The 23,339-nt window shown below is 39.1% G+C and overlaps 2 protein-coding genes and 2 long non-coding RNA genes across 5 annotated transcripts; 3 read left to right on the top strand and 1 right to left on the bottom strand.

Annotated features, from left to right (window-relative positions):
* Window positions 1–1,303: 1,303 nt before the first annotated feature.
* On the bottom strand, window positions 1,304–2,842 carry LOC123470542. The gene is made up of 2 exons (XR_006644239.1): window positions 2,078–2,842; window positions 1,304–1,668 (listed from the first exon to the last, which is right to left on the bottom strand). It is a non-coding gene; the product is annotated as an uncharacterized LOC123470542 (long non-coding RNA).
* Window positions 2,843–7,463: 4,621 nt separating this feature from the next.
* On the top strand, window positions 7,464–9,325 carry LOC123470540. Its single transcript, XR_006644237.1, has 3 exons — window positions 7,464–8,231; window positions 8,299–8,341; window positions 8,852–9,325. It is a non-coding gene; the product is annotated as an uncharacterized LOC123470540 (long non-coding RNA).
* A 752-nt stretch (window positions 9,326–10,077) lies between these two features.
* Window positions 10,078–20,740, top strand: LOC116935808. Of its 2 annotated transcripts, XM_032943045.2 has the most exons (7): window positions 10,078–10,727; window positions 11,612–11,641; window positions 17,766–17,956; window positions 18,031–18,194; window positions 18,311–18,494; window positions 18,750–18,953; window positions 19,046–20,740. In XM_032943045.2, exons 1-7 carry the CDS (start codon window positions 10,324–10,326, stop codon window positions 19,675–19,677), a joined length of 1,809 nt encoding a protein of 602 aa, XP_032798936.1. In that variant the 5' UTR covers window positions 10,078–10,323; the 3' UTR covers window positions 19,678–20,740. The 2 variants fall into 2 exon arrangements, with proteins under 2 accessions (XP_032798936.1, XP_032798937.1); XM_032943046.2 differs by lacking the exon at window positions 11,612–11,641 and having other exon boundaries at window positions 10,079–10,727.
* A 908-nt stretch (window positions 20,741–21,648) lies between these two features.
* LOC116935803 lies at window positions 21,649–23,115 on the top strand. Its single transcript, XM_045170788.1, has one exon. It carries the CDS (start codon window positions 22,442–22,444, stop codon window positions 22,907–22,909), a length of 468 nt encoding a protein of 155 aa, XP_045026723.1. The 5' UTR covers window positions 21,649–22,441; the 3' UTR covers window positions 22,910–23,115.
* Window positions 23,116–23,339: the final 224 nt, after the last annotated feature.

Below are 23,339 nucleotides of genomic sequence, written 5' to 3'. Positions count from 1 at the left end.
TAAAATGACAAGCAATATCCATAAATAACTTCATGTCATTCAAGTGTCTATTAAGCTTTTAACGGTGCTATTATTATTTTCCTTTTTATAATAATTTATTTACTGAATTTATTTTTTTACTGGGGTTGCCCGTAAAAAAGCAAAAGGTTTGAAGGCGTGCTAACCCGCTGTATGTGTAATGTGCATGTAATAAATTTGTCGATGCATTTCCGTGACGTAGAGAATCACACGATCATATGGCCATTATAGACTGGCAAGAGGAGCAGGAGTGCCATTGGTGCCACGAAGGACATCAGAAGACACGTGTTTCGTCCCGCCCCATCGTATTTTTACTTTTCTGACCGAATTCTTTAAAACTGCATGCAGTTTTGTTTCATTCGACAAATCGTCTGTATTCACTGCATCGGGCCAAAAACTAACTTGAAATGAAAGGACGCAATTGAAACGTTATTGGGTCTTTGTCAAAGTAGTGAAGTGGTACCAGACGCCTCTCCAATCCGATTCATTCAATTTCATTTAGAACTTGAAATATGATCATTTTGATATCCTTTAAACGATTTTAAACTTTCGTTTTAGGCTACTTGGAGGTCGTGAAGCGTGCAAGTCGCTTTTACAGATATCGACACATATGTCCTCCTTATATTCAAACTGGGAAAAATTCAAAACTTCCATATAGGCAACTCAGCAGTTTGTCTAGCTCAAAATCTTTAACCTTGAATTTAAATTCGATATTAATCATCCATTCGGCCAAAACGCTCGTGTTCTGCTATACGTGGTACCACACAAGATGCGGTGTGTATTGTGAATTATAGACCGCCCAAACTGCGTTTAGAACAGGAACAACGATTTGATTATATTCATTTTATTTTTCTGGTGTCAAAGTATTGGCGATGTCAGGCAATGTCAGTTAATACGTGATTAAAAACCCAAAACACGGCCGTTCGTCCTAATCGGTAGAACGAAACGAACTTTGGCTGACTAGAGTCGAATATCCGCATTGCGTTCCTAAATGGTTTAGAAACAACATTGGGCTAGGGCCGATTTAGTCAAATCATTTGACATGACCAATAGACTTGACATCGACCCTACCCAGCAATGCAACCGTCACGTAGGCTATAGTCGTGCCAGACGACTATATAACTGGCGCAAGATTTCAACACAACAGTCCGTTCATATGGCAGCAAATCATTTTCGTCTGCGGGCTTCTTCGGATTCGTAGGTCGATAGGCGCATTGACGTCAGTGACCTTTTCTATTTGTTGACGATGAACTTTAATATGCGGCATAGGGCAAAAAAAAATGGATCGATGCGTAGCACAATTTTATTATATATAAATATTTTTTTTCTGCTTTGGAACTACAGACACGTTACACAAACAAAGCAATACGTGCGCATCATTTTTGTTTGCCAAGCAAAGGCTTTGGACGGTTCATTAAAGTGGCGAGTCGCTTCGGTTGAACACCCAGCGTGCATAACGAAATAACCTCGTGCGTCCATGGACGGGTTGAACGTCTAACGGCTGCGAGAGTATCAAATGCGGGTAGTAAAAAAGAGAAAGGCACTCCAGCTCTAAGCCATAGAGTCACGAATGCATATCCGGCGAATGAAACCTGACACGATCGGCGGATATATCGCCTGTTGCGACGGACCTGCTTGTTGCTTCATCGGCTAGACGACTCATTTGTACACAAATGATAACATAAAAACGTTCGACAAACGTGCAGAATAACAACAATAATAATATAATAATAATAATAACAGTTTGAAGATTTGTAGACACAAGATTAATTGGTAATCAACGCCACAACGTGACGGATGAAGCAATTGTTTTGTAACACCAACACTCAGCACCAATATTCAACGGAAAATCACATGAATTCAATGTACTAAGATAATCTAATTTACTAAAATATTGTTCTGTGTTTAAATGCTGTGCACTATACTTCGCGCTGATATCATGCTATAATTGTTATGCTATTCCATTGTAGTTTGTATACTCAAAAATAATACTGTAAGCTTTGCTATCAAATTTGAAAAAAAAATAAACAAAAATATATAAATTTTTTCCGGAATTTACCTCTCACGATGAACTTTGTGGCTATGGAATACACTCGAAAAATTGGAATTCGGTACAGCAAAACGAAGAAAACCAAAAGCTTTGATTTTGCGAAGGCACTCTTTGAAAATTTGACACTTAACAATGGTCGACATGCTTTTATATAGAATGCCTACGTGCCGGACAAGTATATATAATGGCAATGGCATAAACCCAATTTCCGTCACGGCCATTCCACGATGGACAAAAAAAAAAAAAAGAAAATCATTGCGTTCCATTGAAAGTTAGCCAACCGGGAGGTCCCGCATTACAGAATTGCGGCTTCCGTTTAACCTCGTATCGTGTCACGAGCGTCGTGCCCATTATTTAAACGTATATAGACGAAGACAGCTACAAAGCAAAATTGTCTGGAAAAAAAAATTGTGTTGCTTCATCCCTCCCGGACAATTGCACCACACATTTTGTTTGTATTCTTATTTTATTTTTATTTAATTTTTTCTTCCAGAAACAGTTCTTCTTGCTGTGTTGACTTTCAATACAGGTTGTACCAAGGTTTTTCGCTATAAAAGAAAGTCTTTTGACTTGAAGCTATTTTATAATTATTCTTCCCATTCAAGAGAATTAGATATTCGTCTAGCTGGATATTTCAATTCCAATGAAATGGTTTCCATTTAAATCAAAAAATAAAATAAAATAAAAATAAACGTTATCGAGACATGTGAATAATTAATGCAAATTTTTTTGTTGTTGTCCTTACGTTTGTTTATTATCAGTGTGCCTTCAAACCGCAACTCCGCCTCCCCTTTGGGCTTCGTTTTTTTTTTTATTAATACATTTTTTTTAGGGGGGGGTGGGCCATTCTGAAGAAAAGACGAGGTTGATTGTTTACTTTTGTTCGCAGAACTGCAACTTTGCTTAATTGCCTCCTGTCTGTGGAATTCTTAAAGTTTAAAATAATCGTAATAGTTGATTATTTATATACAATAACAAAATAAATCAGTTTCCTTTTTATTAAAGATAAATGGCTCACGAAAACAAACCCACATGTGTTTTGCTCGTTGCTACCCATTAGATTCGTCGGATAATCAAATGACTCGGCATTTTTCAACGACCTACTTGTCAATGACGAAGTCTTATGCGTAGCGCAGTCTAGAGAAAACGTCAAGACTTTTCGATGCCGTCAATACTGGCGAGTACGTGAGCTCTGATAAAGCGGAAGAAAAACAAAGGTAATCGGCACCGTCCCCAATCATTCTACAGTAGAAAGTGACGTAAAAACATGCACGTCTATTTGAAACTATATCTGATCAGGGCAAAGACATTGTAAGAAGAACGTGCGTCATCTTTTCATACGCGTAACAACGACGGCATTGTTGATTAAGGGCTTGACGGATGTGACCTAGTGGACCATCGTTCAATTCAAATTGCCGATCAAAGCTATATTATACTATTATTATAGACCTACGTACATACGTATTGGATCGAATATTTTGGTTTGAATAAGAATAACTAAAAAAAAATCGTTTCACCCAGTAATTGAGAACCGATTCATTTCGAAAACAATTAGGTTAACGTATAAAGCATTGAAAAACTCGAAATGATTCAGTTTGCTACCGTAACAAAATCCAATGGAGCTTATTTTGTTGCCTGTATAGATTGTGTCTGAACAGTCACATTTCCACTGAAAAGCAGTCGCGTGCGATTATAAAATTATCACGATACTTCCTAGGAATTTTGTCTGCACTGAATTGCATAACAACGTGATTGATGACTTTATATAGCTTTGATGCATTTAATTCCTTCGCGAGAACTTTCACGTTCCGCACGTTATTCTAGACATTAAACGCTGATATGTGATGATGCACGTCATGAGTTACAAATATGGAATCGCATAAGCTGGCATTAATCTCGGCCAGTAATTATTACTATTTTTTTTTATATGGGAAAGAATCACAGCCGTTTGAGTGCTCGCCGACACGCTGGTTATTTAATTATTGGCGCGGAAGTCTGTGATTAACACGAGTGTCATCAGTTTGGGTTCGTACTCAAACAGGGGAAGGCTTCAAATGTGTGTAGTCTCGTAAAATGCTAAATCAGTGCACACACACACACAATGTCTGAATGAATGTGCACATCATTATACTGAAAGCCTTTTGCAAGGTATATACGAAAACAATGGGGACTCGATGACCTTTTTTTTCAACCATAAGGACGCATGAATCACATAATGCATGGTCCTCGAGCAAAAATAGTATAAGAGGCTCAGAAACGCCAGCTTTATGGCGGACGTTTGAAGAGGAAAATAAAAACGAATTTATTCTAAAACAAAACAACAAGAAAAAAAAAAAGTCGTAAAAATGGAACGATTTTTGTGAGATGCCGTGAAATGTTAGTGGCCTCTCCTCATTGTAGATTCATGAGTCTTGCGAGCAGGCTTAAACCACGAACGGCAGTATATATACAGCCAATTGCTGTTGCTTTCACGTTATTTAAGTGTGCAGCCTATATAAGCTCGTAAGGCTGTTGGTCGTTTTCGCTAGAACGGTTTGCCTTTGGATGTTATATCCTTATATACTCGATAGCGACAGAGCCGTTAACGATAATCTTTTTGATTCTAAATGGCCATACGTACCCAACGCCCGGGCCAACTATCATCAAACAAACAAAAGCGGGCCAAGCAACAAAACACCAAAAAGAACTAAAAATATGTTTTTATTATACATCACCTGCAGACAAAAGGCGCTTACAATTTAACGCCTCTGAAACTATAGCTTTTCTTCGCGTACCCAATAAACTAATGCTCGACACGCGACGTTATCACCCTTCTTTCTTTTAAACTTATATGTACAGGTTGTTCCAAACTTCCTTTCTGTCTTCTTTTTTCGTCACACGTATAAGCGCATTATTGACATGGAACAGCTGATAGAACGAGGCTTGCTTGTTGAATGTCGGATTGAAAACAAAAAAACAAAAAAATTAAAAATGTGTTTGTCTTTTTGGTTCTTGTACATTGTCCTGTTGTTGCATGTCACAACCATAACTTGTATCAGTTTACATGATGAAACCGAAATTTCTACGAAACAAACTTCCAGGAAACGAACTCCCAGCTTGAAAAATAAGGCCTCCAGACTATCAGCAACGAGCTGCAAGTCGAGCCTCTTGTATTTGAGTATATAGCACCAGTCTACGGTTCACAGTCCATATAGGCTATAAAAGAAGGGCGATGTCAGCCAGAAGGCAACAGTGTATAGCAACACGATTCCTCACTGTCTTTCAACTGTTAAGTCATTGTATATAGCCAACCGATATATAGCTTTGAAATCAGATTGTTTTCTATTCTTTGAGTGTTCGTCTTTTGGTGTTACCAAACAGTCGAAAGAAGCGCCAAGACGCCCACGCAGCATCATGACAAAAGCCAAACGAAATTGTGTATAGTTCAATAAATTGACTTGCATCATGCTTCCTGCTATGGTTGTTACACAACACCCACGAATCACGTGTACCCACGAATCGCTTTCAAGTCAAAATGAGAGAGCCGCATCGGCTGTACTCTATATATCTAGTTCACTGTGACGGGGCTTGTGTTATCGCCTCCGCAATGGTCACACTAACATTAGAACTGTATCGCTTTCCCACCCGAAACCAGTTTCCTTTGCTTTTGAAAGAAGTACAAAAGCTCTGTAGATGGTCGTCTATTTTTACCCAACATTTCGAAGCAGAATATAAGCAAGACGAAGCATTTTTAGGAGGGAAACGTGCGTATAGTAGATTATTACCCCTCCGAAATAGTATATAGACGCCGAAAAGAATAAGATAATATTACTATCCGGAGGGTGTGGGGGGAGATACGTGCATGAATGAATATTAACACAGATAATCAAAAATGGATACAAAAAAAAACAACAAAACAAAATGGCTTATGGAAGTCAAAAAGAAAAAAGAGTGAAAGTTGTATCTTTTCGCCAACGCCTGTATTCTGTGTGATTACTAACGCAAATATATCTTAAAGCCTGCAGCGGAAGTCAGCCTGCATTGATAAGCAACACATTCGTTTGCTATAGACGTCTACGACAACCCGTATATTGTTGATGGAATAAGATATCATGAACGTTTTATCGGATTGAAGGCTATGTACGGTAGCACAGCCTGCGGAAATCAGCTGAAAGCAGGTTATGCATCAGCCCCCGCAAGCTTGCAAAGCCAAACCGACTATATATATTAATTTTTAAATATATTTAAAAATTAAATTTGACATGACATTTAAATCTGAATTTGATTAAAAGGGCAACATTTGATTAAAGAATGCATGTCTTTCAAACCGACTGCTGGGTCCATTTCACGAAACAGATTTCCGGTTGGCGTTGTTTTTGAGAACATCATTCAACTTATTGGACCCGTTTTTAACGGTTTGAACTTTAACACGATACCACATTTATAACTGTTGAAAAACATTTATTTACATCAAAATTGCAATGAAATCTTCTTCCGATCTATGCATTATAGGACATAGCCAAATGATACATCATATAGTTTGTGCTATTAGTCCGATTTCCTGGCTAAAATAATTGGATTTGAATGCGCTTGAACGCGAATCGGTCGATTACGTTCACAAATGTACCGATCCGTCACCAACTCCACGTGCAGTTGGAAACGGATAAAAATGAAGAGAAATCGCTTGTATGAGTCACGCACTCACCTTCTCGCGGAAGCCATTCATTTTCAGGTCGGCCTCTCTACAATTTGGAAGTCTGAGCGCGCAATAGATTAGAATAGATAGATCTATGTTAGATCACCTTTGTCTATGAAATCGACTGGCTAACAGATAATAAATGGACGTTTGCGGCTTTGGCAATACTATACGTGATACCGTACTTGACTTGTGGAATGCCTAACGATGCCCGACAGCGACGTGACCTGCACTGATTGACCAACACGCGGCATTTACTTCCCTATCTAGCAATCAGCAGGTGGAGGGCTGATGCAATGTTGTCTACGTGACGTGGTCTTCCATTCCCCCTTTTTTTTATTAATTTAATTTTTTTTTTTCCAATTGCTTTATTCATTAGTTGTTTTTTTATTTTTCCTTTGGTTTTTCGTACCTCCATTCATTTATTCATTCATTCTGAACTTGTCTACTAAAAACTAAGTAAAATGTAAGGGGATTTTGTATAAAATACGACAGGCTCCGGGAAATGCAAGCTGCAAAAAGTAAAAGGTTGTTGATGGTATAAGAAATGAAATTCATTCATCTCTAGGTAGACCTACAAGCTAAAATGAAGCTATTTTGGTCGTCTATAAGTCTGTGGCATTATCTGACAAATTAGGCAGCCATTGTCACAATGCATACTTGCAGGGACTGCCTACGCGTCTCACCTCTTGGTCTCGGCCATCAAAAAATGAGACTGGCATTGACGTCAAATGTCTACATCAATATTGCATGATATACAGATAAGCTTTGAAGATATTTTCCGTACGCAATGTATACCAAAAACTATAGATCATAGGTTGAATTGATGACTTACTTCTTCGTTTACTGGAACATGAAAACGGCAAAAATGCTGCTGCTGTAATCATAATTCAGACACACACAACCAATACGAACAGGTTGTTTTTCTTCGTTATTCTTCGTAATATTCGCCTGTAGCCTATATCATTAGGCTATACTGTCATCAGTGATTATCCCAGCGCGTTTACGTTGATATTGTTTTTAATTTTGATTTGGGGTTTTTCACGAGCGGCAATAAGAAGTTTGCACTCTGTCGTTATCAAGGGCATCTTCTAAAGGCTAGTTGTTTGTTATTAGCATTTTTATGGGCTCCTATACATTAAAAAGATGACATTTATTGAGTGAGTCACAAGTTGCTGCTTATATTCCACCCGTATCCAGCCAAAACTGTCTGATTCGGACTGTCGCGCCAAGTGAATTTACGTCGACAAAAGAGCATCAAGCCGGTAAAGTGCAGTGTGTCACCGCACAACCAAGATGTTGAATCACTGGCTAACGTTAAAGAAGCCAAAGATTCTTGAATTAAAAGGATACAAGTGACGGTCGGCAGCACATGGTTCTACGTCGATGATATACACCGAATCAAACGTAACGATGATGTTGTTATGTGTGTGAATATAACGGTGTGTACTCTACGTTGGTATGGATTCAGCCTATTGCGGCCTGCAGGTGAAATCCCTCGACAGCATCATACAAAACTAGAATGTGTTGGTAAAGAAAAATTATATAATTGCAGGACTATAAGAGATCCGGGAAACGATGGGGGAAAATGCAGCAAGGTATACCCGCCAACTGGTTCTGTATTCTAGTTATAATTCTGCAAGCAGACTTGTTAAACAAAATTAACATAGACGGTTTCGTCATGGTGTTTTAATGTTTGGTTAGATCCAACTCTTTATCGATTTATTTGGTGTCCTACAAAAAACAAAGAATAAAAAAACCAAACAAGTTACGAATGAATGGTTAGTGGCAAACTCGTGGACGAATCCGGTTCTTGCTTTGATGCCGTTACATGTGTAACGTCATCTGATTGAGTATCTTCGCTAGAAACGCAATTCTATAATTGACTGGTGATTCAAGAATCAAGACAAACCAACTTTTTGAATCAATTTCAAATTTGCATTTTTATTACTACTATTATCACCCGTCGTAGCTATACGAAGCGAGCCAATGGCTGAAAACACAGAAAAGAACCAAAAATAGGAGCAGGCCAGGCTATGGCTAATAAGAGACTTGTGCTGACGCAACTGATGCAAATCCTTACCGATCATTTTATATTTTGTTTCTAGGCAGCTGGTTTTTCCCAACAACAGTGCTGAAATCCCATCCCACGCTGGCGGCAGGCTCGGTCCTTTTTTCATTTATTTTTCTATTTTATTTATAAATACACGTACTGCATATCCATTGCTTATTTTTATTTTCAAACATTTTTTGTTTTCTTTTGTTTTCTTTTGTTTTGTTGTGTTTGTGTTTTTGTTTTTGTTTTTGTTTTTGTTTTGTTTTTTTGTTTTTGTTTTTTTTTTTTTGTTTTTGTTTTTTGGAATTTGTTTCCATCCCAAATAGTCTACGTTTGAAGATCGTGCTTTCTTTTCGTTTCCAGACGATGGGCTTTTCTTTTATTTGCCGATTGATATTTGGCTTCGGAGAAGTAATATAAAGTGAAACGTTCGATGGCAAGCCTGTTTCATTCACTCATTTTTTTATTCGGCTTTCCAAGAACAGAACTTTTCTTTTCTTCTCCCATCCGTATCCATCTTATCCCAGCCGTTTTATTTTATTTTTATTTTATATTTTATATATATATATTTTTTTACTTTCGTATATATATATTTTGTTTTTCTTCTCTTTTTTTTGAAAATCCTGCTTCTGTTTCTCCCCTTTTTCTTTTTCACCGGCTCGTATTCCACCATCCACTCATCCGAGCCAAAGCTCTGGAACGCGAGAGAATCTTTAGCGCTCTACCACGCACCGATACCACAATACGCGAGCGTATACGTGCATACCAGACACACGCACGCACATCAGACACGTTCACCATCGCACACACACACACCCACACAACCCACCGACCAAACAAAACCGAGAAAACCAACCTCCTCACAGAATAAGTTGATGAAATCTAGGCAAAAGAGTCTTTTCTCTCTCTCTCTCTCTCTGGTCCCCCCTCTGCCTTTGTCTCTTTTCTCTTCTTCTTCTCCGTCTGTCTGTCCTTCTCCTTTTTTTTTTTTTTATTCTCTGTCTGACTTTTCCTCACTCCCTTTCTCTCTCTTTCTCTCTCTCTCTCTCTCTCTGTTTCTTCCTCTCAGCTCCTATGTGTTTTTTTTGGCTTGGTCTCTCTCGGCCATCCCGGACCACCTCAAGACTTTGCACCGGCCCGAATGTATATACACCCGCCTTCAGTCCGTCCTTCCGCCTCCGCTCGAGCGCACGCCGTGTCTCTCACCCCCTTCTCTGCCTCCCTCTCCTCCCCCCTCCCCATCCTCTCCCCCCTTCAGTCTCGTAGTCTCTATCGTCGGGTTTTAGCTATCGTTCGCCACTCTCGCTCCGACTCCCGCCGTTTCCGCGGCTCGTCCCAAACTTGTGCGCACTTCAAAACTATCTCGACTTTTCGATTCAAATCGGAAGCTCATTCATCGCTAGCAAAACAAAATAGCAACTTGTCTTCCTTGATCGAATTATTTTTTGTTGTTAAACCAATACCAATTTTCGTAGCTCTTTGATCGTTACCCGAATTTGCGTTCCTCCTTCATTTCTCGGCTGAATGTTGAACATCAAGCGCGGACGGGCGAAAGCAGTTAGAATGAAAACGTTTGCTTTTGCATCTGAACGGGTTGCGGCCCAATGTTTGATATGTTTCGTGTTAGCGCTGACGGTGACTGAGTGTCTTCCGCTTTTCGAGACGGCCACGGCTGCTTCCGCTTCATCGTCCACGTCGCCCTATGTCGAAGATTTGCTGCGTCTCTATAACGTTAGCAACGAAGATGTTGAGGCTTCTCGTCAAAAGCAAATCGCCATCCGTCATTCGGCCAGTGTCAATCATCGCCATTCGCCGCCATCCAACCGCCATCAACAACACGACCAGCACTTGTCGTCACTGCACCTTCCGGACGCGGCTTCACCTGCGTCCAGTCTAGACGCTCAAATTATCATTCATCAGCGCAATAGGTAAAATACCCACTGACATAATTGCCTTCTTCTTTTTATTGGAGTAAAATTTTGAAAAAAAAAAACATTTTTAAAAGCTTAAAATTAAGGAAATTTAAAAACAACAAAAAACGAGTGTAAGGCGAATTTCGGACAATTCAGGTGATTGTAGTGGCACGCAAAATATCGCCAAGTTATTTATGTTATATAAGGGCTTGTGTTTTATAGAACTCTAATGCGAACTGGTATAAGATTTACATCGGCTTCGTTATTATCAATCAGGGATTTTTCTTCTTTAATTTTTGTTGTTGCTTATCTACGTGTTTCCCGCGTGAGAAATTAGACTTTATTTGTATTATCTTTTGGATTTTTGTTTGTTCGCCCAAGCCAACTCCTACATCCCCTATTGACGAGTATTTTTTCTACTTAGCATGAGCAAATAGTCTGCTGTTTTTATCGTTGAATTTCCTTATGGAATTCAATATTGGGCGCATAGAATAACTCCCACGCACGAAGCGGTGGCAGGAAGTCTTCATATTCAAACACCGCACAACCCCCTCATTCATCACTCTTGTCACAATGATTACAATCCTTTTATTCCAACACTTTGAATTATTTTTAGAGGCAGTTTATTTAGATTTATTACATTGGTAATTAGTTGTGGTACCTACCTGATGAAGGGACTTTTGCCCTTCAACACCAATTACATGATGTCAGTTTTACTGATGATTGTGTACAATCACGCATATATCCTTAAACACGCGAAAAATTTCAATTATGTATAGCCTGTATTGAAAGGCTTAGTATCTTAATTTAATTCCAATAGTTTCCGAGATGTCTTTTTAAAATTATTATTATTCTTTTTTTGTTCTTCTTGTTTCCTTTTTTTTTTTTTTAAATTTCAGATCAAATGTGACTGTTAATATGAGCACCAGGTAAGGATCATTGATCACGTTGCAATACCTCGTTTTGTACATATTCAGCATACCCTAAATAGACAAAGTATACTTATTGTAGCTGTGCAACTACAAGCTATTAGTAAATTATATGATCGCTGATTGCATCCCCCCTCTCTTTGCCAACAGCAATGGCTTTTGATAAATGCTGAAATCCTCCATTAGAAGTCACGAATGACGCAACCCATGCCATTGTTGATCATGCAATAACTTTTTTATGGAATGCTCTGCATATTGCGAATGTACTGAAACGTTGTTATAAAAAACCTGTTCTTTATTTTTCTGGGAAAGCGGAGAGGGGAGTACCCTGGGGATTACCCAGGGGAATACCATTTATCCCAGTCCATTTGAATTTGAAAGGGCGATTGGATATAACATGACGTGCATGCTGTTATCGCTATAAAGCATCACCGACAGTTGCTGACCCTCCTATTCTTCATGTTAACAACGTCAATTGAAAAAAAAAAATCGCATTGCAAAGCGGTAGATTATTAATCGCCTGTTTCTTGTTTGCCCGTTTGACATGTTAATTTAATGAATATTTTGTTTCATTTACAACTGTGGAGGTTTAACTATGATCTTGTTTAGAAACCTAGTTATAAATTAAGGGGGTCGTAATGTTTAAATTGTGAATAATCTTAAGCAACGTTGAACGAGAACGTTGTTGGAAAAAAGGGGTTGGCTGCGTCCGTGATTGACACACAACTTTGATGTCCCGCTGGGGGCAAAAAGTACACGTCTCGACTTTCTTGTTTTGTCGGGTGGTTTGCGTTATTCCGTTTCAAGTGTTGATTATTGTCAAAAGTGGAAGGAAAATTCATTCCAAATACGCGAACCGACAACATAACAACAAAACTTCTTAACTCGCTTTTCTGTTTTATCATGCGTCTAGTCTACACTTTTTTTTATTATTATTATTTTACTCGGCTTTTGTGGGATGAGGGGAACTTCCCGACGTCATTCAAATCTATAGTTTCGATTTGAACGCAAATATTTGGATTAAACTTCGACTAGCTTGTCTATAGGTTTACTTGTTAGTGCCCCATGTGAAAAGAGAAACAGTTGATATCAAACACTCTATTTAGGCTAACTAATCATATATGATTTAGGGCAGCAATGACGTAAATGCTGATGTTCGTTGCCTCTAGCTGTTCAGGCATTGAAGATTAGGTTCATTAGTGTCTATTTGAACACAGATTTATCATTGAGATAGCGTCAAATTGGATTGCATAGTGTATATATATATTCGTCGACCATCGACAGACCCTTTTTTTTTATTATTATTGTCTTCTGCAAGACAACTGGTTACAACCAGATGATCCGAACGGCCACCGCCTAGGGAAAGGCAGACACAAGACAGAAGAAAAAGTATAAAAGAAAAAGAAAAGAAATAAACGAAAAGAAAAGCAAAAAAAAAGCGCACGGGCGCGCCTATAAATTTATTACAGTATATAGGTAGCGTGATTCATGTTTCCAGCTCGGCTGGCCGTAGGGATGTTACATCAGCACTGTTGCATGCAACCGAAGTTGAACCGCTGAGCAGTGTGTTGTATAGTGTGTAGCTGATTTTTGCCGCCGGTGTCCGCGTATCCGTTTGGATTTTTCGTTTGTTCGCCAATAGCGAACAAAAATCGAGCATCAGGTGGTCTTATCATCATCGCCTTACACATTGTAGTAAGGAATCAATTCATAAATTTTTTTCAGTTTTTTTTTTTTTTTTTTTGAAGTTGTAAAGCCCATCAGCATAAACTTGGAAGAACGCAGCGATGGTTCGTAACCAGATTACGTCTCATGTGCAGCTTAAAATAAAAACCAGTAACCTTGGCGCTTTCAATGGTGTCCTCTGAACAGCCTGATGCGCATTTCTAGTCAAGTATTACAGGAGTGAATAGAGAGGGAATCCTTAGATATGAGCTTAAACAATTAGGGTGATGACTAACACGGTCTACCATAGGTATAAAAACATTGGAGAACGAGGCAGCATGGATGGTTGTTGTGTTATAGGCTATACTTCTTTGGAACTTACACGTGTCACCATTGGGTTCGGCCGCTAAAACGCTGTATATTGGGAAAATGTCAGGAAAAAACATACATACATTAAATGGTTTTATTTTATGGCTGCGGGCACCTTACTTTTACCGCTTTTTCCTGGTAAGGCTTGAACCATTTCAACTAATGTGTCTGTTGATTCAAACTATACAAAGAAATCTATGTTTAGTGTAGACAGAAACGATCAGCTTCACATCATTCCCCCATTTTCTTTATTCTTCCATTCACTATATGGCTATATGCAGTTTTCTTATATTCGTCTTTGAACTTCGTTTATCATGGCTCGTGCGGGAACCATGGTTTGAACCTTACGCTGCGATTGCCTTCAGCAGACTTCTTTTTTTATATATTATTATGAATAGCATATATCATTCTCTGATGACTCTTGCCGTCGAATTCGTCAGACTTCTTCTTTCAAAGTCCCACAGTGGTCTACTATAATTCAAAGGACCAACACGCTTTCTGCAATGAAATCGCAGTTCTCCAGGAAATGCGCATTTTATTAATGATTTTAAGGTAGATAAATTGATTGTCGTATCTCGTAGAGGAAGAAATCTTTTCTTAAAATTTCAAAAATGTACCAGAACTATAGTTTCAACTTATGATCGTATAGCTCATTTACGTTTGCCTGCCCAACGTGTGGCTACCTTCCCTCTTCTCTGTTTTTTTTTTTTTTAAACTCCCATGTATTGTGGTATATACTAATTGAATGCTGACACTTAAAAGGATCCCACAACACTCGCTTTCGTTTCTTATTTGAAGAGAAGGCGGTAGTTTTTCGAAGCCGAAAGCACAAAATTCTGGTGGCAACCCGACTTCTTAGAATTGCGTTCGGCGGGAAAGGGGCTCGGTTCTCGTTTCGAATGAATGGGTGAATGAATGAATGGAACTCGCACGTACGCACGCTCTAGGCAACCTAGAGGGAGGCTGCATGAATGTGGGGGGAAAGCTAAGTCGATAGAGACAGTTGTATGGTGTAGACGGAACAAGAAGGGTCGGCTGAAGGAGGATTGGGATGAGAGCAGAATGAAATGCTGTCCTTTCATAAAAACGCAAGGGCGTTTACAACTCCATGAATGTTAACACACTGCCTTTGTGTGAATTTCCACGGCCCAACGTTAACGTTGGTAACATGTTATGAGAACCGTTCGTTTGGACAGAGATGATAAATCCGTGCTGATTTCATCGTCGGAATTCATTTTTACTCTATTTAAAATCGATGACTGCATTGACAACGTGTAGTAAAACGGGCCAGCCGCTCGACGCTGCTGTGTTCCAGAATTCAATACTAATCGACTTTCGAGAAAACGCAGCAACTTTTTCCCTGTTCGTTTTCTAAATTCCCGCCTTGTGTATGCGAAGCCAGTCAACATGCCTCCCTTCTTACTCTATCGCTTCTCCCCCCTATTTTCTTTTCTTTCCGCTTTTAACTTTTTTTTTCTTCTCTCTTTTGGAAATGGGCAATATTTTTTCGTGCCTGGTACGAGTAAAAAAAATATTTGTGAAAAATTCCAATACCGGCATACCAAAGATCGGTCTGTAGTCCCCCCCCTTCTTTCACACTCTCTATCTATCTTTCAAGTGTCTCGACACTCTCGGTCTGTCTTCATTTGTAACGGAAGTGGTGAAATGAAAGCAGGGCCATAGAAGTATAGTCTGTCGACGGGGAACCATTTATTCTTCACAGGTTCCCCTTCGTTTTCCTATTGGCTGATTCCTACCCGCATACTCTCTTTTCTTCTCTTTCTTTCTGTTTTTTTTTGTTTTTTTGTTTGAGTCGGCTTGACCCTGACCCCTCCATCGCTTTCTGTCTTTCGCCTCCGAAAGGCTCGTTCGGTCTCTTTGGCGAAGTGTTTGCCGACACTCTCTTTTTATTTTCCTATTGCAGTTGGCGTGCCTGCATTCCTCATTCCCCGTCTTCCTCTTCGTCTGCCTTTACACCCATGCTCCTTTTTTTTTCTTTCTTGTTCTTCCTTTTCCTTTTTTTATTTATTTATTTATTTTTCACATCGTGTATTTTTCGGTGTCAAACAAAGTCCCTGTTCTGTCTGTCTGTCTGTCTGTCTCTCGCCATAAAGTAACATGTCTGGAACGAAGTGCTGGTTCTTAGCATGGGCACCTCCATGTTTATGTTGCGCGTGAGGTCGGTGACGTTGGCGGAAACTGGAAAGTTAAATAGCTTTCACGTTTGTGCTTCGCTCCCCCAACCAGTAGACTGGAATTGCACTCGCTCGCTGTGTTTTACAAAGGAACGGTTGTATTCGTAGTAACGCCAAACGTTATGGATTAATAAAATCAACGATTTTGTTAGATTTGAATTGATATTGGAAGTGACTGAGAACATTCCAACAAGAATACCGCGTGGTGTGTTGTCGGGTGTATTGCTGTGTTCCCGTCAAACGAATTTCAAGAGGTATAGATACTTCGGTGCAATGGCCAGCGTAATAAAAATGCAAATAGAAGTGGTTGGTATGTAAGGAAAAGCTTTTATTTTTCCCCTCCTAACAGACCTTTGTCGAGTGCGATGTAGACTATAGAGCAGTTGAATATAAGACACTCGATGCGTCCATTGTAGAGGCTCAAGAAGCCAAAGTCTGATTATTAACTTGTGATCGAATTTCACGGTGTTTCTTTTCCTGAATGAATGAAACAATATACTACACTTCGGTGTCCACTTTTCGTTGTCGATTCAGGTATAGGGTTCGTCATCAGCTTATAGTTGAAGAATGGCTGGATCGATTCGACGCGCCCACTTACCTGCTCGTGGGATATTTTATGTATTTCCGAGTAAAAAAAAAAAAAACAAAACAAAACAACAGAAAGCAAGTAGGGAACAAGTTAATGAGAAAATCGGTTTGCCGGCATACCGGAAGATAATAAATGAAGTAATTAACAAAAATTCGTGTACTGTATTTCTAATATTTCGTTTTCAACGGTGAGCTACATTATCATATTTGTAGTAAAAGAAAAACACTAACCAAAAAAACGCCGAAAAGATAGTCAAGCAGCATAAAAAGAAAACCACAAGGAAGCGCTCTTGAAGCCAACGTTAATGAATTGATCAGCATATCTTAAGGACCCTATTAAACTTTTGGGAAGTTTCATCCCGCAATTTACGACCATGAAGTTGGTTAACCGTGTGCGAACTTAATTGCAGAGAAGTGTCTTTTTTTTTAATGCATCCTCCATACGAATGCATTTCAGCATGAAAATTGAGTATTGTGTCCTCTTTGCCAATAATCGAACATCTTGAACATAATAAAGAACAACGGCAATGACGTTGGTCATACGCTGTTGTTGTCTTATATACATAGACTTTCTTGTTGCAACTCGTTCTTTGCTCTAGCCCTTGCTTTAGAATTTTGGAATGTCTCATAAACGCCTGCATGAATGCATTTCGAAAATGTATACAGTCATGCTTGCAAGTTTCTTTAGCAGGCAAATGGGTCTATATCCTTTCATTTTGTTTGGACGGAAGGGATACTATGGTGCCTACCATACCCTCGTTTTCTTTCCATTCTTCTCTTCCTCTACGTTTCAGTTAATTTTCCTACATTTAATGTTGCACCTTTTTCGCGGGTTGCAAAGAAAGAGAAATAGGAATAGCATAAAGGGGTACGGTAGGCACCAAAGTATCCCCTCCATCAAAAAGAAATAGAAGGATATAGACCGATTAGCCTGCTAAAGAAACTTCCAAGCATGACTGTAGATTTGGGTAGTCTATAGAGACTCCATATAGAACTATGCACTATACAACTTATGCAAGCCATGCATACAAAGCCAGCGAACGTCTAATATAAAAAAATCACAGACTGCTCCGATTAAAATTAAAAAAAAAAAAAACGTGCTTCTCTATAGTCTTATCTTGGCCGCTTTTTCATCTTTCTGAATGATTTCACACTTTCCTGTAAGCAAGCAGAATTCATAGTTTTTGGCTTCCTTACACTTGATTCGGCTTTGATTTGTTTGAATGAGAAACAAAATTATTTTGTGTTTGTATTCTTCAACCAATTTAGTTGTTTTGCAATTTTGCTGATAGTTTTATGATTTTTAGGTCGGCTTTTCAGCGGAAACAGGAGGTCATCCGCAACATATTGGATTTTGTCAACCAAAACGGTCGTCCTCAAATGCCGTCAGGCGGCTCATCGCTCGGTATCGGCCCGATTCCTCCGTTTCTTTCGCATTTCTCGCGTCCAGAAGCCACAGCCGACCTCTATGAACGTACCCGCTACATACAGCCATCATGTATGATACATTATACGAGTCACAGAGGGAGTTCATTCGCCTAATTTCATTCTTGGCTTTTATCGAAATTGCAGGTGACACCCCAAAACACACAGACGAAGAAATGTGGTCGACAGGAGCCACTTTACCGTTATCGCTTCACTTATTCTTTAACCTGAGCGGTATACAATCTCAAACCCGTCATGGCTACCAACTCTACGTCACCGCGGCCAAGTTGCGTCTATTCAAATTCGCCGAGGTAAATTGAAATAAAACAAAACACAAACAGATGGTGGTCAGGCACCAGAGATAATATAGTTGGCGATGAAAAGCCATTAGCTTTCGTTTGTTAAATTTTTCTAATTCGTATTGCAGGGAGAGGCAATGCCATCGGTTCCTTTGCCTGCAGAATCGGCAGATGCAGGTCTGGCGTCTGATAGCCTGGAACCAACTCTCCAAACGCTGAAAGCCGTACCATTCTTCGAGCCTCCGTTGCATTACGAAGAGAAAATACGAGTTTCGGTCCACAATTATACTCGCGCCTTGAAACGAAATCGTGGTATGAAAGACATATTCTTTTGTAAATGAAGCATTCAGTGATTGCACATTAGGTGATATTAGGCCTTGAAATCCATATTAAACCATTGTAAAGGATACATTTCTTCTATATTTTTTCTAAGTGTTAGCCTTTCAAAACGATCTCTTGATGAAATTGTAACGTTAGACGTAGGCTATACTCTATGTTTATATTTCCTTCCGTGTTGCGATCAACAAAATAATAGATTTCCTTCTCTTTTTTGTTCGATATTTGCAGTTCAGAAGAAGAAGCTCTTGGACTCACAAATGGCTTTGGCTAAAGAAGAAAATTACATGAAGTTGGATATCAAACTGGCTGCTCGATGGTGGCTTGCCTCGGGTGGCCGCAATTTCGGACTTGTCATAGAAGTCGAAGACACAGACGGCCAGCGCAAACCAATCACTCAATTCTTCCGCCCGCGCAATTGCTCTCCAGAAAGTAGTAAGTCCACCCAAGAGCCATTTGCCCACAAAGTGCATCTGTTTAGGCTACATATTTATAGACAGTCAATTAATTTACATTTTTGCCAACAGGTTCGACACGATCAGACGAACTCATCGATCCGGCCAACGTGGCCTCACCTGTCCTCGAGCTGACCCTGATTGAAATGCCAGAAGGTAAAAGCGTGTTCGAGGTGCCATCAAATGCTGCCAGAGGCAGAAGCGACGACATGGAAAGCATCGGCAGTGACGATGGTGATGCGTTCACCGAATTAATGGATGAATCATCCCCTCGAAGACATCGACACCAGCATTCCGTCCAGGCTGTTCACACTTCCCAAGAAGAACAGGCAGATGAGGCTGTCTTTCGAGTCAACAATCATTCAGTAAAGAATGGCATACCATACAATCCAACAGTTCTTCAGGTCAGCAAGCACCACAGGACTTTGAATCCATCCACAAGTCGCTTGGGCCACAGTCAGACATCCAACCATCGTTCCACACCGTCTCCAGTGCCTACGTTGGCCACTCTCGAAGATCACGATCTCTTCCGTGACACCGAAGACGAGGAAACGACGCGCGCCGAAACTGAGGGTTCTCGTTTTCAGTTACGTCCCACCAGCCTGTTCATGCAAAGAATGATGCAACACCATCAAAGTCAGCAGCATCATTTTAATTCCAAACCGGCTCACCATTTACGGACTAAAGACAACAGAAAGCAATAGATACTTAGTTCACTGGATCTGTCATTGACGGGATTCGTTTACGGAAGCGAATAACATAGAACAAAAAAAATAATAACTGAAGATTTGTTGGAATACGCTATGTAAAAAGCAAATGTAGTTATGCCCGTCCGATCGATTAGCGCTCGATGGGTGAAACCATTGTCAAAATTTCATCAATCCCCCCGCCCTTATTTTTTTTGTTTTTTCCTGCTCGCTTTAGATTTTTTTCTTTTCGTTCCGGTCCTATTACAGTCTGATCGCTTGAATCGGTAACGTCCAATTTCAAGTTGAATATTTAAAAAAAAAAAAAAAATGGTAAAAGTACATCAATGAAATAATTCTAATTGTACCCTCCCCCTTACACTCACAATAATTTTTCTGCTCACGTCTTGCATGTAAATTAAATTAAGCCAACTTCCTTATGTCAAAATCAATACCACAGGTATATTACTGATCTAGAATTGCCGACTAGAACGTAGACTAGACTGCAACTGTCTAACAGACGCGGCCAACCATTCCTTACCTAATAGGTATTCTCTCATTCTTTTTTTTTTTTTTTTTAAACTTGAAAACGACGGATCTAATAGATCACATCGATTCTTTAAGGTCCCGCTAAAATTTATTTCACTTGATTTTTTTTAAAATTTGTTCTCCGAATCTTTTGTCCGACCCTTAGCTTCTATACATTTTAACTTGCAACAGCGTTATTATCTTAGCCTCATAGCACTTGATAGAATTCAACTCGTTTTTGTCACTATACCTTTCCATGTCACAACACTCTCGCCATTACTTTGTCAGCATTTCCCAGTTGAACTGAGTTTTTTTTGCGGCACATGTACATATGTCAAGAAAATATTTAGCACGCCAGGTACCGCGTGCTGCCCAATGCTAATTTATATACAGAAAAAAAATGATAAGCAAAGCAAATCGATGACAGTTATAATGGCTCCCAGACATTACGTTCCTGTAATAGTTCTGCCTTCCGACAGAACCCTTGTCCCTGTTACCTATTTAATATCGTTGTACGGTATTTACATGTGAATAAACGTGAAAACAAACATGATTCGATGCTCATAAACATGCGCCTACTATAGTGACTATTCAGTCGTAATTTTCTCCTTTTTTTATTCTTGTCCCATTTATTATCACTATTATAGTAGTTATAGTATCACTATTTAATTGCTTTGTCCATAAGTGTCCCCTGCAGGACATCTTAAAGACATCTCTATATAGTCCTAAATTGCTTTGTCCGTAACTATCCCTTAAAAGACATCTTAAAAACATCTTTATATTGTCCTTAATTGCTTTCTCCATAAGTATCCCCTACAGGACATTTCAAGACATCCATATATAGTCCTAAATTGCTTTGTCCATAACTATCCCTTAGAAGACATCTTAAAGACATCTCTATATAGTCCTTGATTGCTTTGTCCATAAGTATCCATTACAGGACATCTTAAAGACATCTTCATATAGTCATAAATTGCTTTGTTCATAAGAATTCCATACAGGACATCTTTAAAACATCTTTATATTGTCCTTAAATACTTTTTCCATAAGTGTCCCCTACAGGACATCTTAAATACATCTCTTTATAGTTCTAAATGGATTTGTCCATAAGTGTCCCCTGCAGGACATCTTAAAGACATCTCCAGTGCCGGATTAGCCAATGGGCAATTGTTAACAAATTTACGAAAAAAATTGACCGCCAATTTTTATAAATATTTGAAATTGGAATAAATTTAATGTCGGAAATATAGGAGGTGAAAAAGACATGAGAAAACATCTTTAACTCGTAAAGCCGTCAGTGACTCAATGTGCCTACAGGGCTTTTTCAAAATTCTGATTCTAACCCTACCTCTTAGTTCTACTTCTAACCCTTTCCCTTTACTCCCCGAGTTGAGACTTCCATTGACGAGAACAAGTTCGAACTTGATTTTTTAGTACGTCATCATCAAGTGAATTGCTGTAATTGCCTCAGTTTAAGCGTAACTTTACATGAAGAAGCATGTCTGGCAAGGGTCAAAGAGAAAAGAAAAAAGGAGTCGAAGAAAGACTAAGAGTGAAAACAGTTGGTGCTCACATAGAAAGTGGGTGTCAAAAACGTGCAAAGAGAGATAAATATGATTAGTTTGTAAAAACTCTGCCAAAACTAACTAAATTTTACCCTCGTCCCACTTCATCTACGCCTACACCTGAACCTATAGCCTCCATTTCAACGTGCAGTAAGCGCTCTTGATAGTGGCTACAATGAAATCCAATCTGCTTTAAACCTAATAGCAAATGACGAAGAAGAGGATCCAAAAACGATCATCGAAGCCAAGTCACTTTCTTCTAAAATGGATAAACTCGAATATGTTATTTTGACTTCAATTTGGAACCGCATTCTCTCAAGATTCAACATGGTAAGCAAGACTTTACAATCCGAGGACGTAAATTTATCCTATATAGGGTCGCTTATGAATTCCTTGAAAACTTTTATTCAATCGGTGAGAGACGACTTCGATGATTGTATTGAGAAAAGGCTAAAGAAAAAAGGCCCCTGGCTAAATACAGTTTTACCACTCAACGAGCGAAGAAGCGAAGTGTTCGTGTAACACGTAATGAAGGACCCTCTGTTGACGCTAATTTAACTGGCGATACGAAATTTCGAGTCGAAATCTTCTATCCAATCCTTGATTCACTGAACGAGGGTTTATCTACGCGAAGCGTCGCTTACGAGCGAATTAACGATCGTTTCTTTTTTTTGACACAATTAAACAACATGAGTAACGGTGATATCAAAAGCAAGTGTGAACAGCTCACAGGATTTTATTGTGGTGACGTAGATCCAACGGATCTTTACGGAGAATGTCTGCAATTTGTCTATTACGTTGAAGACGAAGTGAAAGAAAGACAGAAGAAAGAATCATCTCCTAATGAAAAAGGCCGCAAGAAAACATTGTTTGAGACTCTGTATTCAAGAATAAAATCAAATCGTCTAGAATCATCTTTCCCGAACATCGAGATTGCTCTTCGCATATTTTTGTCCATGATGGTAACCAACTGTAAAGGGGAGCGGTCCTTTTCAAAACTCAAGCGGATCAAAAATGAAAGCCGGGCAAGCACTACAGAGGACCGCCTCAATAATTTAACTTTGATGAGCATCGAGTCCGATCTACTTAACGATATTGATTTCAATGATATTATCAGTGATTTTGCTAGTAGAAAATCTCGATCTGTTCCAATTTAATTAGTAATTGCTGTAATGTTCGTAAATTACTTATTTGATAAGTGTATTGAATGTTTATGTTCTAAAATAGAATCTTTTCAGCATCTTTTGAATGTCTTGCTTGTTGATATAGAAAATTTCTTGAAAAAAGGTGGAAAAAGGGCCCGCAATATCAATTTTGCCCAGGGCCCACCAAACTCTAATCCGGCGCTGGACATCTCTATATTGTCACACTGGACTTTAAAACACTTGTATTTACTTGATACAGAAAAGAGAATACACGGAATAAGAAATGAAAAGCTTACACTTTACCGAACGTCTACACGTCTAGTGGAAGAAGAGAGCGAGAGCATTGTGAGAGAGAAAATAGTGGGTTTTATACTAGCCTTGAAAATACGCCCCTTCCCTAAGGATACATGAACTTAGCGTACTTTCTTAATCTATTTTTAAA

The sequence above is a fragment of the Daphnia magna genome, linkage group LG3, assembly GCF_020631705.1.
Source record: "Daphnia magna isolate NIES linkage group LG3, ASM2063170v1.1, whole genome shotgun sequence".
In the NCBI taxonomy this organism is placed as follows: domain Eukaryota; kingdom Metazoa; phylum Arthropoda; class Branchiopoda; order Diplostraca; family Daphniidae; genus Daphnia; species Daphnia magna.
Note: the sequence above shows the minus strand (reverse complement) of the source record. Positions and strands in the feature narration are given on the sequence as shown.